Source organism: Symphalangus syndactylus, chromosome 10 (genome assembly GCF_028878055.3).
Source record: "Symphalangus syndactylus isolate Jambi chromosome 10, NHGRI_mSymSyn1-v2.1_pri, whole genome shotgun sequence".
Lineage (NCBI taxonomy): Eukaryota > Metazoa > Chordata > Mammalia > Primates > Hylobatidae > Symphalangus > Symphalangus syndactylus.
In genome coordinates, this window is record NC_072432.2 from 42,984,655 (window position 1) to 43,004,211 (window position 19,557).

At 37.6% G+C, this 19,557-nt stretch overlaps 1 protein-coding gene across 1 annotated transcript in view; it reads left to right on the plus strand.

The window, feature by feature from the left end:
- The window catches only part of UNC5C (unc-5 netrin receptor C), a 397,344-nt gene that overhangs the window by 311,850 nt on the left and 65,937 nt on the right, over positions 1-19,557 (plus strand). The window contains exon 7 of the mRNA XM_055296967.2: positions 93-257. Coding sequence (XP_055152942.2) covers positions 93-257 — 165 coding nt within the window. The remainder of the gene's footprint in view (positions 1-92; positions 258-19,557) is intronic.

The following is a 19,557-nucleotide window of genomic DNA, read 5'->3' on the forward strand; positions in this document are numbered from 1 at the left end:
GTTTTGTTTTGTTGTATTATACTTGAGCTCTGCTCCATCCCTTAAGCAGCTGCCTCTCCCTCTGACCTGCTGCTGCATTTTTTCCACGGCAGTGGATGGCAGGTGGACATCATGGAGCAAGTGGTCTACTTGTGGAACTGAGTGCACCCACTGGCGCAGGAGGGAGTGCACAGCGCCAGCCCCCAAGAATGGAGGCAAGGACTGCGACGGCCTCGTCTTGCAATCCAAGAACTGCACTGATGGGCTTTGCATGCAGAGTAAGTCAATTTAAGCAAACTGCAGACATTGAGGGGGCTGGAGATTGAACCATTTGGAGTTTTTTAAGGAAACATTAGAAATAAAGAATTCTTTGAACAACAATAAAATGCAATAACATAGCAACATTCTAGCTTGCTCTCAAAATTGGAAAAAGCGAATTTTCCAGGAACCAGAATAAACAGTAACTATGTCCAGCTAACAAATGGCATGCAATATTGCTTTTTCATGAGCAAGGGGTGATTCAATCACTTATATGGAAGGGAACCATTACTTAGTTTTATCAGAAAGCACAAAAGAGCACTCTAAACTCCTCATAGAGTCAAAACAAGACTTCTAAAACGTAAACTGTTTATTCTTAGTTCATGGCAGGTACCTAACCAAAATGTCCATGGAGTGTAAAATATATGTAAAATATATGTAAAGATGACAAACATTTCTGTAGGTAGATTTACCTTAGAACAAATGTTTAGTGAGAACATCTCTGCAACCTCTTGAAAATTCTGGGTTTGTATTAGAAATTATAATGTGGGTATGATTTAGTTTATTTAAAGGAAATAAATATTGATAAAGCATACATTTTTAAATGAGTGCTGAAGATTGGCTCAGGAATGTAATGGGTGCTATAAGCTAGATATTCTCCATTTTTTTCATGTCTTTGTTCCTTAGGTTTTCTTAATTAAGTGGTAGTTTGATTTCATACTTGCAAACTCTGACCTCTTTATTGAGGAGCCCTCAGATGTACACAATTTACTATCTCTTTTCATGACCATAAATTGAGGTATTAAGAATTATTCTGAAATCATACCTATTCAGATTAATGGATCAAACAATGTGCTGTCTTTGCATCTGAACTAATGGTGGTCTAGTGTTGACATTTCTCATAATACATTACACATTGCTAGCAGAATACAAGCAGCTGAAGGTATTTGTGCAAAGGTATTTGTATTTGTCATTTAAGAATAAAATATTTTGTTTTTTTACCACACTTATGAAATCCTGTTTACTTTTCAGAGTCTATACACACAGAAACCTTTAGAAAGATATCTTACTTAAAATACAAATAAATAATTATGTTGCTTACACAGAATAAAAATCCAATAGGCCTCTTATTTTTATGTTCAGGGTACACTGCATTCCTCGAGAATGGGCTGCTGCTGAGTGTACAAAGCACAGCTTCTGGTAATGATGTGGGGCCTGCCACTGTGAACCTCACAAGTTTATACCAGAAATGCATAAATGAAAATCGGTTTTGCTAGCCATTTATCTAGAGGTACAGAGTTTGTTTGGGTTTAGGATTAAAATAGCAACATACCACATACAAGTTAGTCTTTTTAACATTTTCATCACTTAGTATTTTTCCTTTACTCTAGAACAAACTGATTCATGTGATTGCAAAGTAGAAATAGTTGGGCTTTTTCTATCTTTCTGTCTTTCACATTCTTTCTCAATATACTATTTCAATCTTGGGTGATTTAATACCTACTACTTCTATTGTGCATATTTACAAATCCTCAGAACAACCTCTTTAACAAGGAATACAATGCCACGGGACAGAACCTTTTATTAGTCATAGAAAATGTCACATTTTTAATTATGACAAATACAAACATGATATATTCAAACTAAGACTTTCATGACATAGCAACCCCTTAGCTTCTAGATCATTTCTTAAGCATAGAATTTTTTCCTTATGATTGGATATTTGCCAGGAATGATGGCCTGAAGTGTGTGTCTATAGACAGGGAAGAGGAATGAGGCTATAGGAGGAGTTATTTTAGTTGTTTGTTTGTGTTTGTTTGTTTTTGTTTACTTATTTTTTTAATCACGTCTCTTGTTTGATGGAAACATTTTGCTGTTTGGGTTAAAATCATTCCATTTAAAGCTATTTACTTCTGCAGCTCTGATTTGCTATAGGAACAATCCCTACTAAGTCAATAAACTCTTTCATCTGCCCTCCTGTATCCACTCCAGTCCAACAGAGAATTGTAGTCTATATCACTATTGATTTCCTCAGTGATAAAACCACAGAGATATTCTGCACTGTGTAATTACAGTATTTTACAGTGAAAGCTATAGTTTCTGTTTACCAGTTAGCTTGGTGTATCTGGGACAGTATTACTGCCAAAGTCTTGCAAAAACATAATATTGTTTGGCCATTATTTTGGAAAACAAAGCCTTCTAATAGTGAAAGTGCAAAGTTTGCCAGAGGGACAAGGTCAGTATTAAGAAAAAGAATGGGGGTAGAAAAGATAGCCAGAAAGTTGCAATCAGCAATTAGGAATTATCATTTAATATTTATTTCCTTTGGGAGAATTAGTGTCTGGAATGCATTAATAAATAGTCCTTCAATGATATCACAATGTTATCTCAAAATAAAGCTAGTCTGCTTTCAGTGAACCAGGAAAGAACTACAACCTCTGAATCTATTCAAAATTGTATACAAATAATTCTGATATAAATGTAGGTGTACTGCTAGATAGGAGAAATTCAGAGTTCACAATGGATGTTAGTAGGATTCTGAGTTACCTAGATAATGTAGTATAACATTTTTTCAAAAGCTAACTTGGTACTTAAGAGGAATACAATGTGAAACATATAGAAAATATTACTGTTGATTGTTTATTTGTTAATTTGTTCAAAACAAATTCAGATACATTCTTTGTTAAGCACTTAATACAAACACCTTTGATTGAAAATATATTAAAATGTTGGATGAAATATTGCAAACTTAGTAGAGACATACATGTGCATTCAGAAAGAGAGAGAGAGAATAAAAGTGGTCCAAAAGAAAGAAGATAGAGAAATCCTCAAATGCCAAAAATGAAGCTGCAACTCCAAGCTAGAGAGGTAACTGTGTGAATGGACACCAACATAACCAGGAGTGGGGAGCTGGATATGGACATGGGTCCCAGGGGCTGGAAATCAGGGTTTCAGTTTTGGCACAGAGAAAGAAGTCCTGGCTTTGTGAGACCTAGACTTGGAAAAAGAACCCTAAAGAAAGCTGAAACTCACAAATGCCTGACCTACACCACAAGAAACAACTACAATATTTTTGCCCACCAGCCAAGGGAAGATATAGAAAAAAGTGGTAGGAAAAGGGAAATGAAGACTTCATTTAAATAAAACCTATAGTAAAACCATAACCTCACCCCAGCTCTGGTATGGAATCTAAGATACAGTGCTAGAAGCAAAACACAAAAGATATATAATTAAGCTTCTAGGACACCAGCAGAGCAAACAGCAAGCCACTCTCTAAGTTTCCTTTCATAATGTAAGTTCATTAGCCTAAGACAAAAATAGGCCACACCTGTCAATAAGCTTACAATACAAAGTTCCCGATAACCCAAGAAAATTGTCCACTATAAGGGAGAGTCAGCAATAATAAATGAGTTAGCATTCTACTAACATGAACTCATAGAGCAATCTGAAGGAAACTATAAATGTAAAAAGACAAACCATATTTTTAAAAGAAATATCAGCACAAATGAAATAACAGAATATTGTTAAAAAGATAGATTTGGTGAAAAAAACAAATGGAATGTCTAGAGAGGAAGGCATAATGATTGAAATTTAAAACTCATTGGAAGATGAAAAATCAGATCAGATACAGCTTTAGATAAAGCTGAAGAGAAAATTTATAAACTGGAATGTAGATCTTATGAAACTTCCCACAATACAGGGAAGTTTTGTGAATACATAAGTGAATATGTAAAAGAGAGAATAAAACTAATGGAGGATAGAATGAGAAAAATCCAAAATTTACTGAATAAAAGAACAAAATTTAAAACATTTTCAGGTAATCAAGATAGAGAGGAATTATTACTCATAAACCTTACTGACGAAACTACTGAAAATGAAAAAAAACAATTGATTCCTTAAAATAAGATGATACCAATTGAGGAGCAGCTGAAAATAAGATGGAGCTAAATGGTAGACAACATTAACATGGAAAATGGGGTGGTATAAACTAAGTTAAAAATTTCCATTTTCTATATATTGCTCAGGAAAAGAATAGTAATGGTATTTACATTAGACTTCATTGATTACACTGTTCTAGTTAAAATGTTAAGACTTGAGTACACACATAAAAATTGAATGCATAAATTCAAAATAAAAATTTTAAGGGTAGGAAATTGGCAATAGGAAAACTAGTAAATGAAAACAATAAATGAGATGGTGGAAATAAAGCTACATATATCAGGGATCATAATGTAAATGAATTAAACTCACCTGTAAAAGGAAATCCAAAATTGTAGGAAAAAACTCAGTTTTATTCTGTTTATGAGTCACATACTTAAATCATATTTACAGGAAAAGAATGAAAGTTAAGAAATGGAACTTACAGTATTCTTCAGTATGTAGGTATGTATTTATTTACTTATTTAGAGACGGAGTCTTCCTCTGTCACCAGGCTGGAGTGCAGTGGCGTGACGTCGGCTCACTGCAACATCCGACTGCCTGGTTCAAGCGATTCTGCTGCCTCAGCCTCCTGAGTAGCTGGGATTACAGGCACACACCACCACACCCAGCTAATTTTTGTATTTTTAGTAGAGACAGCGTTTTACCACGTTGGCCAGGATGGTCTACATCACCTGACCTCGTGATCCGCCCGCCTCGGCTTCCCAAAGCAGGATTACAGGCGTGAGCCATCGCACCCGGTCTGTTCAGTATTTATTTTAACATGTCCAATTAATGGCTTTTACTACCTGATTGGGCTATTCTTTATTCGATTCCATTTCCCATTATGCCTAAGTAATATATATTAGAGATCATTTTTGACTCATAGTTTGAATATAGAGTTTTATCATGGGCTTTATAGTTTTTAGAATGTTTAATTTCAACAGAAAAATTAATCATAAGTTTTCTAAATTGTTTACCAGTTTGATAGCGTTCGGATAAGACATGTTAGAAATCTATTTCTTTCCTCAAATTCGACACCAATTGAAATTTTTCATAAAAAGGCTTTGAAGGTTACTTATAAAACTAATGAATACTTTAAAGATATAATAATGCTAAATGTTAAGCAAATGTGTAGTTAAGTGGAAACTTTCGTACTTTGCTAACGGGAATAAAAATTTTATGGGGAAGCAATTTGACAATATAAGTCAAGAGTTTTAAAGTTATCATACCCTTTGACCCAATAATTCTACTTGAATGAATAAGTTTTAAGTAATTAGTATGAATATCTAAAAATATATACAGTCAGCCCTCTGAATCAGTAAGTTACACATCTGTGGATTCAACCAAGTGCAGGTCAAAAATATTTTTAAAAACAATTAAAAAATACAACAATTAAAAATAAAACAAATTTTAAAATACAGTATAACAATTTATTTAACATTTAAATTGTATTAGGTATTCTAACCAATCTAGAGATGGTTTAAAGTATACATGAGGATGTGTATAGGTTACATGAAAATACTATGCCATTTTATATAAGGGACTTGAGGAATCTCCGATTTTGGTGTCGGTGGTGGGGGGTGGTTCTGGAATCAATCCTCCTTGGACACTGAGGAGCAGCTGTATGCCAAATATGTCTACATTGTTTGTCATTATTGTAAGAAATGTAAAACCCAAAAGTCTAATATTAGGATGATGGTTAAGTAACACATAGTACTTCCATTAAATGGAACATCATAGAGCCACTAAAATATTTATGAGGTTTTAACATGGAAAAGCAGAATATGGATTTATATATGTATTTAGTGATAAGTGTGTAAAGGTATGCTTAGTAAAAAATGAAAGAAATTTATGAATTTTCTGGGCTAATGAGATTACAACTTTTTTTCTTTTTCTATATGCTTTCTATTCTTTTTTTTCTTTATTTGTTTATTTATTATTATTATACTTTAAGTTTTAGGGTACATGTGCACAACGTGCAGGTTTGTTACATATGTATACATGTGCCATGTTGGTGTGCTGCACCCATTAGCTCGTCATTTACATTAGGTATATATCCTAATGCTATCCCTCCCCGCTCCCCCCACCCCACAACAGGCCCCAGTGTGTGATGTCCCCCTTCCTGTGTCCAAGTGTTCTCATTGTTCAATTCCAACCTATGAGTGAGAACATGTGGTGTTTGGTTTTTTGTTCTTGCGATAGTTTGCTGAGAATGATGGTTTCCAGCTTCATCCATATCACTTCAAAGGACATGAACTCATCATTTTTTATGGCTGCATAGTATTCCATGGTGTATATGTGCCACATTTTCTTAATCCAGTCTATCATTGATGGACATTTGGGTTGGTTGCAGGTCTTTGCTATTGTGAATAGTGCCAGAGTAAACACACGTGTCCATGTGTCTTTATAGCAGCATGATTTATAGTCCTTTGGGTATATACTCAGTAATGGGATGGCTGGGTCAAATGGTATTTCTAGTTCTAGATCCCTGAGGAATTGCCACATTGTCTTTCACAATGGTTGAACTAGTTTACAGTCCCACCAACAGTGTAAAAATGTTCCTATTTCTCCACATCCTCTCCAGCACCTGTTGTTTCCTGACTTTTTAATGATCACCATTCTAACTGGTGTGAGATGGTATCTCATTGTGGTTTTGATTTGCATTTCTCTGATGGCCAGTGATGATGAGCATTTTTTCATGTGTCTGTTAGCTGCATAAATGGCTTCTTTTGAGAAGTGTCTGTTCATATCCTTCGCCCACTCAAAAACTATAAATGGGGAAAGGATTCCCTATTTAACAAATGGTGCTGAGAAAACTGGCTAGCCATATGTAGAAAGCTGAAACTGGATCCCTTCCTTACACCTTATACAAAAATTAATTCAAGATGGATTAAAGACTTACATGTTAGACCTAAAACCATAAAAACCCTAGAAGAAAGCCTAGGCAATACCATTCAGGACATAGGCATGGGCAAGAACTTCATGTCTAAAACACCAAAAGCAATGGCAACAAAAGCCAAAATTGACAAATGGGATCTAATTAAACTAAAGTGCTTCTGCACAGCAAAAGAAACTACCATCAGAGTGAACAGGCAACCTACAGAATGGGAGAAAATTTTTGCAACCTACTCATCTGACAAAGGGCTAATATCCAGAATCTACAATGAACTCAAACAAATTTACAAGAAAAAACAACCCTATATGCTTTCTATTCTATGCATTATTTATGCTTAGTATTCCATTATGTTTATAATAATAAATGACATTTTTTTAAAAACAACTGTTGAGGATAGGCCACGGCATGGTCTTGGAAGCATGGCTCTCTGGATTTAAGAAATAGCAATGTCACTGACTTTGGTCACATTGATTCAAATTAGATTACCAAAAAAGTATTTGCATAAAATACTTGTATAAAACCCTAGCTGTACGAAACCCTAGGGTGCAAGAGTTACTTATAGCCAGTAAAACAAGTATTTTGAAGACATGGGGATTTGGAACTGAATTATATAGTTTTGCATTATTTCCCAATTGCCTATCATATAGACGTATAGATATATATCTGTCCTTGCAATCATAATTTAACTTCGTAGACTGTGTGGTAACTTGGATTCATTATGTGATACTGTGTAATTTCATTTGCGAAATATAATCATGGTCTGTAAACAATTTCAGAAGCTCTATTACATTTTTATACCACTCATACACAGTAGTTCATATTGTAAGTACTGTATAACATATAATATATATGTATTACACTGGATAAAGTCTCACTGGTCTGAAAAAGTAGTTCCTACACTGGAGACAATCGATGCCTTGGTGTCTTCAAATTGAGACCTTTACAAAATTGATGTTATTTCAACAGAATGTGTTACTAAACAGTAATTAGAAGCCATCAGAATCACTTAAGATGCCAGAAGTAACTTGGACATTTTGGGTTCATAAGCACACACTTAATTGTTTTCAAAACATTTTAAAAAGTGGAGTTCTTTGGTATACTAAAAGACATGGATTGCATTGAATAAGAAAGGTAAGTTAAATGACGAGTTAATGGGTGCAGCACACCAACATGGCACATGGATACATGTGTAACTAACCTGCACGTTGTGCACATGTACCCTAAAACTTAAAGTATAATAAAAAAAAAAAAGAAAGGTAAGTGATTTGGCGTGTTTCTCGCTATTGAAAATAATTGAAAATATATGTCTGATCTTAAAAAAAACAACATTAATAACAAATATCGGTTTTTACTTAATAATACTACAGAATCAGTATTGGAAGACCAATTGTACTGTGTACACATAAAAATATTTAGGTTTCTTTTTTTAAAATATTTTTATTTTATCATTATGCTTTAGGTTTTAGGGTACATGTGCACAATGTGCAGGTTTGTTACATATGTATCCATGTGCAGTGTTGGTTTGCTGCACCCATTAACTCGTCATTTAGCATTAGGTATATCTCCTAATGCTGTCCCTCCCCCATCCCTCCACCCCACAACAGTCCCCGGAGTGTGATGGTTCCCTTCCTGCATCCATGAGTTCTCATTGTTCAATTCCCACCTATGAGTGAGAACATGCAGTGTTTGGTTTTTTGTCCTTGCAATAGTTTACTGAGAATGATGGTTTCCAGTTTCATCCATGTCCCTACAAAAGACATGAACTCATCATTTTTTATGGCTGCATAGTATTCCATGGTGTATATGTGCCACATTTTCTTAATCCAGTCTATTGTTGTTGGACATTTGGGTTGGTGCCAAGTCTTTGCTATTGTGAATAGTGCTGCAATAAACATACATGTGCATGTGTCTTTATAGCAGCATGATTTATAGTCCTTTGGGTATACACCCAGTAATGGGATGGCTGGGTCAAATGGTATTTCGAGTTCTAGATCCCTGACGAATCGCCACACTGACTTCCACAATGGTTGAACTAGTTTACAGTCCCACCAACAGTGTAAAAGTGTTCCTATTTCTCCACATCCTCTCCAGCACCTGTTGTTTCCTGACTTTTTAATGATGGCCATTCTAACTGGTGTGAGATGGTATCTCATTGTGGTTTTGATTTGCATTTCTCTGATGGCCAGTGATGATGAGCATTTTTTCATGTGTTTTTTGGCTGCATAAATGTCTTCTTTTGAGAAGTGTCTGTTCATGTCCTTCGCCCACTTTTTGATGGGGTTTTTTTTTTTTCTTGTAACTTTGTTTGAGTTCATTGTAGATTCTGGAAATTAGCCCTTTGTCAGATGAGTAGGTTGCAAAAATTTCCTCCTATTCTGTAGGTTGCCTGTTCACTCTGATGGTAGTTTCTTTTGCTGTGCAGAAGCTCTTTAGTTTAATTAGATCTCATTTGTCAAATTTGGCTTTTGTTGCCATTGCTTTTGGTGTTTTAGACATGAAGTCCTTGCCCATGCCTATGTCCTGAATGGTATTGCCTAGGTTTTCTTCTAGGGTTTTTATGGTTTTAGGTCTAACATGTAAGTCTTTAATCCATCTTGAATTAATTTTTGTATAAGGTGTAAGGAAGGGATCCAGTTTCAGCCTTCTACATATGGCTAGCCAGTTTTCCCAGCACCATTTATTAAATAGGGAATCCTTTCCCCATGGCTTGTTTTTGTCAGGTTTGTCAAAGATCAGATAGTTGTAGATATGCAGCATTATTTCTGAGGGCTCTGTTCTGTTCCATTGATCTATGTCTCTGTTGTGGTATCAGTACCATGCTGTTTTGGTTACTGCAGCCTTATAGTATAGTTTGAAGTCAGGTAGTGTGATGCCTCCAGCTTTGTTCTATTGGCTTAGGATTGACTTGGTGATGCAGGCTCTTTTTTGGTTCCATATGAACTTTAAAGTAGTTTTTTCCAATTCTGTGAAGAAAGTCACTGGTAGCTTGATGGGGATGGCATTGAATCTATAAATTACCTTGGGCAGTATGGCCATTTTCATGATTTTGATTCTTCCAACCCATGAGCATGGAATGTTCTTCCATTTGTTTGTATCCTCTTTTATTTCATTGAGCAGTGGTTTGTAGTTCTCCTTGAAGAGGTCCTTCACATCCCTTGTAAGTTGGATTCCTAGGTATTTTATTCTCTTTGAAGCAATTGTGAATGGAAGTTCACTCATGATTTGGCTCTCTGTTTGTCTGTGATTGGTGTACAAGCATGCTTGTGATTTTTGTACATTGATTTTGTATCCTGAGACTTTGCTGAAGTTGCTAATCAGCTTAAGGAGATTTTGGGCTGAGACAATGGGGTTTTCTAGATATATAATCATGTCATCTGCAAACAGGGACAATTTGACTTCCTCTTTTCCTAATTGAATACCCTTTATTTCCTTCTTCTGCCTGATTGCCCTGGCCAGAACTTCTAACACTATGTTGAATAGGAGTGGTGAGAGAGGGCATCCCTGTCTTGTGCCAGTTTTCAAAGGGAATGCTTCCAGTTTTTGGCCATTCAGTGTGATATTGGCTGTGGGTTTGTCATAGATAGCTCTTATTATTTTGAGATATGTCCCATCAATACCTAAGTAATTGAGAGTTTTTAGCATGAAGGGTTGTTGAATTTTGTCAAAGGCCTTTTCTGCATCTATTGAGATAATCATGTGGTTTTTGTCTTTGGTTCTGTTTATATGCTGGATTACATTTATTGACTTGCGTATGTTGAACCAGCCTTGCATCCCAGGGATGAAGCCCACTTGATCATGGTGGATAAGCTTTTTGATGTGCTGCTGGATTCGGTTTGCCAGTATTTTATTGAGGATTTTTGCATCAGTGTTCATCAAGGATATTGGTCTGAAATTCTCTTTTTTGGTTATGTCTCTGCCATGCTTTGGTATCAGGACAATGCTGGCCTCATAAAATGTGTTAGGGAGGATTCCCTCTTTTTCTATCCATTGGAATAGTTTCAGAAGGAATGGTACCAGTTCCTCCTTGTACCTCTGGTAGAATTCAGCTGTGAATCCATCAGGTCCTGGACTCTTTTTGGTTGGTAAGCTATTGATTATTGCCACAATTTCAGAACCTGTTATTGGTCTATTCAGAGATTCAACTTCTTCCTGGTTTAGTCTTGGGAGGGTGTATTTGTCGAGGAATTTATCCATTTCTTCTAGACTTTCTAGTTTATTTGCGTAGAGGTGTTTGTAGTATTCTCTGATGGTAGATTGTATTTCTGTGGGATCGGTGGTGATATCCCCTTTTTCATTTTTTATTGCATCTATTTGATTCTTCTCTCTTTTCTTCTTTATTAGTCTTGCTAGCAGTCTATCAATTTTGTTGATCTTTTCAAAAAACCAGCTCCTGGATTCATTAATTTTTTTGAAGGGTTTTTTGTGTCTCTATTTCCTTCAGTTCTGCCCTGATTTTAGTTATTTCTAGCCTTCTGCTAGCTTTTGAATGTGTTTGCTCTTGCTTTTCTAGTTCTTTTAATTGTGATGTTAGGGTGTCAATTTTGGATCTTTCCTGCTTTCTCCTGTGGGCATTTAGTGCTGTAAGTTTCCCTCTGCACACTGCTTTGAATGTGTCCCAGAGATTCTGATATGTTGTGTCTTTGTTCTCGTTGGTTTCAAAGAACATTTTTATTTCTGCCTTCATTTCATTATGTACCCAGTAGTCATTCAGGAGCAGGTTGTTCAGTTTCCATGTAGTTGAGTGGTTTTGAGTGAGTTTCTTAATCGTGAGTTCTAGTTTGATTGCACTGTGGTCTGAGAGACAGTTTGTTATAATTTCTGTTTTTTTACATTTGCTGAGGAGAGCTTTACTTCCAACTATGTGGTCAATTTTGGAATAGGTGTGGTGTAGTGCTGAAAAAAATGTATATTCTGTTTGTTTGGGGTAGAGAGTTCTGTAGAGGTCTATTAGGTCCACTTTGTGCAGAGCTGAGTTCAATTCCTGGATATCCTTGTTAACTTTCTGTCTCATTGATCTGTCTAATGTTGACAGTGGGGTGTTAAAATCTCCCATTATTATTGTGTGGGAGTCTCAGTCCCTTTGTAGGTCACTCAGGACTTGCTTTATGAATCTGGGTGCTCCTGTGTTGGGTGCATATATATTTAGGATAGTTAGCTCTTCTTGTTCAATTGATCCCTTTACCATTATGTAATGGCCTTCTTTGTCTCTTTTGATCTTTGTTGGTTTAAAGTCTATTTTATCAGAGACTAGGATTGCAACCCCTGCCTTTTTTTGTTTTCCATTTGCTTGATAGATCTTCCTCCATCCCTTTATTTTGAGTCTATGTGTGTCTCTGCACATGAGATGGGTTTCCTGAATACAGCACACTGATGGGTCTTGACTCCTTATCCAGTTTGCCAGTCTTTGTCTTTTAATTGGAGCATTTAGCCCATTTACATTTAAAGTTAATATTGTTATGTGTGAATTTGATCCTGTCATTATGATGTTAGTTGGTTATTTTGCCCATTAGTTGATGCAGTTTCTTCCTAGCCTCGATGGTCTTTACAATTTGGCGTGTTTTTGCAGTGGATGGTACCAGTTGTTCCTGTCCATGTTTAGCGCTTCCTTCAGGAGCTCTTTTAGGGCAGTCCTGGTGGTGACAAAATTACGCAGCATTTGCTTGTCTGTAAAGTATTTTATTTCTCCTTCACTTATGAAGCTTAGTTTGGCTGGATATGAAATTCTGGGTTGAAAATTCTTTTCTTTAAGAATGTTGAATATCGGCCCCCATTCTCTTCTGGCTTGTAGAGTTTCTGCTGAGAGATCAGCTGTTAGTCTGATGGGCTTCCCTTTGTGGGTAACCCGACCTGTCTCTCTGGCCACCCTTAACATTTTTTCCTTCATTTCAACTTTGGTGAATCTGACAATTATGTGTCTTGGAGTTGCTCTTCTCGAGGAGTATCTTTGTGGCGTTCTCTGTATTTCCTGAATCTGAATGTTGGCCTGCCTTGCTAGATTGGGGAAGTTCTCCTGGATAATATCTTGCAGTGTGTTTTCCAACTTGGTTCCATTCTCCCTGTCATTTTCAGGTACACCAATCAGACGTAGATTTGGTCTTTTCACATAGTCCCAAATTTCTTGGAGGCTTTGTTCATTTCTTTTTATTCTTTTTTCTCTAAACTTCCCTTCTCACTTCATTTCATTCATTTCATCTTCCATCACTGATACTCTTTCTTCCAGTTGATTGCATTGGCTACCGAGGCTTCTGCAATCTTCGCGTAGTTCTTGAAACTTGGCTTTCAGCTCCATCAGCTCCTTTAAGCCCTTCTCTTCATTGGTTATTCTAGTTATCCATTCATCTAATTTTTTTCAAAGTTTTTAACTTCTTTGCTATTGTTTTGAATTTCCTCCCGTAGCTCCGGAGTAGCTTGATCATCTGAAGCCTTCTTCTCTCAACTCGTCAAAGTCATTCTCCAACCAGCTTTGTTCCATTGCTGGTGAGGAGCTGCGTTCCTTTGGAGAGGGAGAGGTGCTCTGCTTTTTAGAGTTTCCAGTTTCTCTGCTCTGTTTTTTCCCCACCTTTGTGGTTTTATCTACTTTTGGTCTTTGATGGTGGTGATGTACAGATGGTTTTTTGGTGTGGATGTCCTTTCTGTTTGTTAGTTTTCCTTCTACCAGACAGGACCCTCAGCTGCAGGTCTGTTGGAGTTTACTGGAGGCCACTCCAGACCCTGTTTGGCTGGGTGTCAGCAGCGGTGGCTACAGAACAGCAGATTTTTGTGAGACCACAAATTCAGTTGTCTGATATTTCCTTTGGAAGTTTTATCTCAGAGGAGTACCTGGCTGAGTGAGGTGTCAGTCTGTCCCTACTGGGGGGTGCCTCCCAGTTAGGCTGCTCAGGGGTGAGGGACCCACTTTAGGAGGCAGTCTGTCTGTTCTCAGATCTCCAGCTGCGTGCTGGGAGAACCACTACTCTCTTCAAAGCTGTCAGACGGGGACATTTAAGTCTGCAGAGGTTCCTGCGGACTTTTTGTTTGTCTCTGCCCTGCCCTCAGAGGTGGAGCCTACAGAGGCAGGCAGGCCTCCTTGAGCTGTGGTGGGCTCCACCCAGTTCGAGCTTCCTGTCTGCTTTGTTTACCTAAGCAAGCCTTGGCAATGGCAGGCGCACCTCCCCCAGCCTCGCTGCTGCCTTGCAGTTTGATCTCAGACTGTTGTGCTAGTAATCAGTGAGACTCCGTGGGCATAGGACCCTCTGAGCCAGGTGGGGGACACAATCTCCTGGTGTGCCGTTTTCCAGGCCCGTTGGAAAAGTGCAGTATTAGGGTGGCACTGACCCGATTTTCCAGGTGCCATCTGTTACCCCTTTCTTTGACTAGGAAAGGGAACTCCCTGACCCCTTGCACTTCCCAAGTGAGGCAATGCCTCGCCCTGCTTCGGCTCACGCACAGTGCGCTGCACTGACTGTCCTGCACCCACTGTTTGGCACTCCCTAGTGAGGTGAACCTGGTACCTCAAACGGAAATGCAGAAATCACCCATCTTCTGTGTCGCTCACGCTGGGAGCTGTAGACCGGAGCTGTTCCTATTCGGCCATCTTGGCTCCACCCCGTAGGTTTCTTTATATCATCCCTAAGCTGATGTGAAAGCAGCCACCCCACACGTTTTACAATATATTTTTGAAATAGGCTTTACATTAAATGTTTATGACAAGAGAGAGAGACACAGAACAAGACACATAGAAAGATACAGAAGCAGCACAAAACACTTAAGGAATCTCAAAAAATGCTAAGACAATAAGCGTATTTACCTTTTAAGTTGAAATACAATTGTATTACTAAGACCTGATAACTTTTAACTTTTATAATCTTTTTTTTTTTTTTTAATGTGATAGAGTCTCATTCTGTTGCCCAGGCTGGAGTGCAGTGGCGCGATTCTGGCTCACTGCAACCTTCTGCCTCCTGGGTTTAAGCAATTCTCCTGCCTCAGCCTCCCAAGTAGTTGGGATTACAGGCATCCACCACTCTGCCCAGCTAATGTTTGTATTTTTAATAGAGATGGGGTTTCACCATGTTGGCCAGGCTGGTCTCGAACTCCTGACTTCAAGTGATCTGCCCACCTCGGCCTCCCAAAGTGCTGAGATTACAGGCCTGAGCCACCACATGGGGCCTTTTATAATCTTTATAATGAATGTTTAGTAAGATCTATTTGTCATGGATAGCATATAATATGAATAGTTTAATCACTGCTTCTTCCTTTTGAAAATAGCAATTCAAATACTATATATATGGCCTAGTCCAGAAATGCGGATTTATATATATATTTATCAATATGGTAGATTGGATTATTAAGTTACTGCAACCATTCCTATAGATTTTAGTTTTCATTCTCATTGTAAGTTTGGAGTTTCTCATAGGGATTTGTAACAGTTCAAATCTGAACTTAGAATTACTCCTTGCTGAAGATGGTTCATGCCGCAGTAGACAAATTTAAAATTGCAATTTACTAACAAGAACTGCTTGGAATTGTGTCTGCATCAGTGAACTTCCTGACTTTGGGAAATTAAAATGTTAGGCATTCTGCAAAGTTAGCACTTTCAACTCATTAAAAAAATTACACATCACACAGCTCTTCTATTAATTCTCAGAAGTACAGAGGAAGTGGCAGAGCTCTCCATGTGTAAATTGTGGTGTGGACACACTGCATACCAGGGCCCCCAGAAGCCCAGGTGGACTTAATGTGGGGAAGTAATTTACCTTACAAATACTCATTTCTTGACTTTAGAATGATACGTTTATAACCGCCTGTGGTAGGCATTTGAGAAGGTGCTAGTCATTTCCCAGTGAAATTCTTGTCAACACAGCAGTTTGATAGGAAAGCATAATTGTGAGTGGTAGACAGTGAGAGCTTTTATCTGTAGTTGGAAGAAGTTGATGTCATAGCTGTGTTTGTGTAGTTCTTGATATGTGTAGCGTCCCAGCTGGCAAATAAATATTCTGTACATGGCCTGCCCGCCCAACACAATGCTACACAGTGTCCGGTATAATAAGTGTGGTTTGCTTTTGCTTTTTTCCTTTCTGGTAAAACATTTTCCTGGTTTTGAAAGCAAGGATGTGGTTAGAAACTTTAGCCCACAGAAGCCTAATGAACACCTATGGAGCACCAAACAGGTTAGAAAACAAATGCAAGGTCTTTAGATTCTAGGTGGAAAGGGAACTCTGAGGGGATCAAGAAAGGTGCCACCAAGCCAGCAACTACAGCAAAGCATGGGCTCCTTCGAGATCACGGGGGTGCAGGTCCAGGGCTGCAAGCTCAATTTTCTTCTTGCTAGAAATCTAGCAGATAGGTTCATGTATTCTAGAAGTCAGTCACCTTACATCAGGACTCTTCATCATTTTACTTTTTCTATCAGGTGTCTTTACTACCATGGAGGGATTCTGGTATCACTGCTTTTGGATTTATAGTTTATTTTTCTTTTCTAAGAAGCATTGATGGGGATAGAGTCTATTATATAATATAACACTTACACAAAACATATATAATATGTTTTATAATATAGTTTACGTAATATAATATAATATAGCTTATATAACACTTACATAAAACATATAGTTTATATAATATAACACTTATATAAAAACACTTGAGTAGCTGATCTATGAGTTTGATTTTAATGAACTTAGTTTAAATTTCAGGCATTCATGCTTCACCTACTGTGAATCATGAGATAAGACATTTACATCCTGGGATGTTAATTATCTACTATTCATTTTCAGAAGGGTGTGGCTGGTCACTGTAAGGAACAGGGCTATGGACCAGCTTAGTGAGGCGTGGCCATTGTCCTCAGCAGGCTGGAGCAGTAAATTACCATGGCAATTTAGATAACTGACATCAGTGATAAGCAAATGTTCTTTTTAATTGTTGTTGTCATGTCCTAGGATTTATGTATTCATTTATTTGGAGTTCCTTAAGCCCTATCAATAAATAAACCCTCAGAAGAGTGGTAAATTATAATAAATGACCCTGGGTGTCTTTGACAGACATGACCTTTGACATCATTAGTGCAGCACTCATGGGTTTGCTATATAAGAGCTGACCTTAAAGGATAAAAGAAAATCTGGACATGTTTATTTTGAATGGCCCTTGAGGTTTTAATAAGAACATCTGCATCAGAAAAAAATGTAATTGGGGTAAAAAAAATTGCCCATGCTTTGGCTTAGTGTAAAGTAACTGGCAAAAAAGAAGACCAAGCAGCCAGCTCAAGGAGAGGGGATTCTTCTAACGATAGGATCAGAAAATGAGGAACAATCTTATCAAGTAGCCTAGTGGACTTAGAGTAGATAAATATTACTAAAACTAACCAAGATCTTTGTGACCTAAATATAGCTACTTTTATAGAATATGTTTAATGCTTTTATAAATAACATTATGTCATATGCATAACTTGCATCCTAGCCACCCCCATAAGATATGAATCCATCTTCTATTGTGCTTAATCCCCACAGTATCCTAAAATCTATTTACATGTATTAAGGTCATAGAAGCAGCTCCATATTGAGATGTAATGAGTAAACCTCAAAAGCAAGCAGGACACCTCCTAAAACTCTGCCTATCTCCTTTTTGGCCAAGTATCTGATACTAATGTAAAGGCAGGGTTTTAATGCCCAGACACCTACATATAGACTTTAGAGGGCATAAAAAGTACCATATCTTATATGGTAGTTTAAAGATATTTCAGATTTCATTTTAATTCTGTTTGCTGTCCACCTTATACACTGATTTTAGGCCCTGGCATTAGTTGCTTCTGACCCCAGTCTACTGTGTCAGACATGACCAAGTTAAGACAAAATTGAATTGAGCTCAATTTAATTAATACACAAAAGGTAGAAAAAAGCCTTACAAACAGAACTTTTGTTAATCCCCTAATAATAGTTGTCTTTTGCAAAGGAAGAAACTGAGGCATAGAATTGAAACAGCCCTCCCAACACCCACAGATGAGTGCTGGAGCCAATGTATGAAGGCAGATCTGTCTCATTTTTAAACCTGTTCTCATGCAGGATCTTGGATGCCAGAAGCAAGTGGTTATCAGCTTTTATTGCTTTAAAATGGGGAAAGGATGCCCTATTTAATGAATGGTGTTGGGAAAACTGGCCATATGCAGAAAACTAAAACTGGACCCCTTCCTTACACTTAATACAAAAATTAACTCAAGATGGATTAAAGACTTAAATGTAAGACATAAAACCATAGAAACCCTAGAAGAAAACCTAGGCAATACCATTCAGGACATAGGCATGGGCAAAGACTTCATGACTAAAACATCAAAAGCAATGGCAACAAAAGCCAAAATTGACAAATGGGATCTAATTAAACTAAAGAGCTTCTGCACAGTAAAAGAAACTCATCAGAGCGAACAGGCAACCTACAGAATGGGAGAAAATTTTTGCAATCTATCCATCTGACAAAGGGCTAATATCCATAATCTACAAGGAACTTAAACAAATTTATAAGAAAAAAAAACCATCAAAAAGTGGGCAAAGGATATAAACAGACATTTCTCAAAAGAAGACATTTGTGCAGCCAACAAACATGAAAAAAATCTCATCATCACTGGTCATTAGAGAAATGCAAATCAAAACCACAATGAGATACCATCTCACAGCAGTTAGAATGGCGATCATTAAAAAGTCAGTAAACAGGCTGGGCACAGTGGCTCACACCAGTAATCCCAGCACTTTGGGAGGCCGAGGTGGGTGGATCACCTGAGGTCAGGAGTTTGAGACCAGCCTGGCCAACATGGTGAAACCCATCTCTACTAAAAATACAAAAAATTAGCTGGGCATAGTGGCAGATGCCTGTAATCCCAGCTACTTGGGAGGCTGAGGCAGGAGAATCACTTGAACCCAGGAGGCAGTGGTTGCAGTGAGCCGAGATCATGCCACTGCACTCCAACCTGGGAAATGAGAGTGAAACTCCATCTCAAAAAAACAAAAAAAAAAAAGTCAGGAAACAACGGATTCTGAGGAGGATATGGATATGGAGAAATAGGAATGCTTTTACACTGTTGGTGGGAGTGTAAATTAGTTCAACCATTGTGGAAGACAGTGTGGTGATTCCTCAAGGATCTAGAACCAGAAATACCATTTAACCCAGCAATCCCATTACTGGGTGTATACACAAAGGATTATAAATCATTCTACTATAAAGACACATGCACACATATGTTTATTGCAGCACTGTTCACAATAACAAAGACTTGGAACCAACCCAAAAGCCTATCAATGATAGACCACATAAAGAAAATGTGGCACATATATACCACGAAATACTATGCAGCCATAAAAAAAGGATGAGTTCATGTTTTTTGCAGGGACACGAATGAAGCCGGAAACCATTATTCTCAGCAAACTAACTCAGGAACAGAAAACCAAACACTGCATGTCCTCACTCATAAGTGGGAGTTGAACAATGAGAACACACCGACACAGGGAGGGGAACATCAAACATTGGGGCCTGTCCGGGGGTGG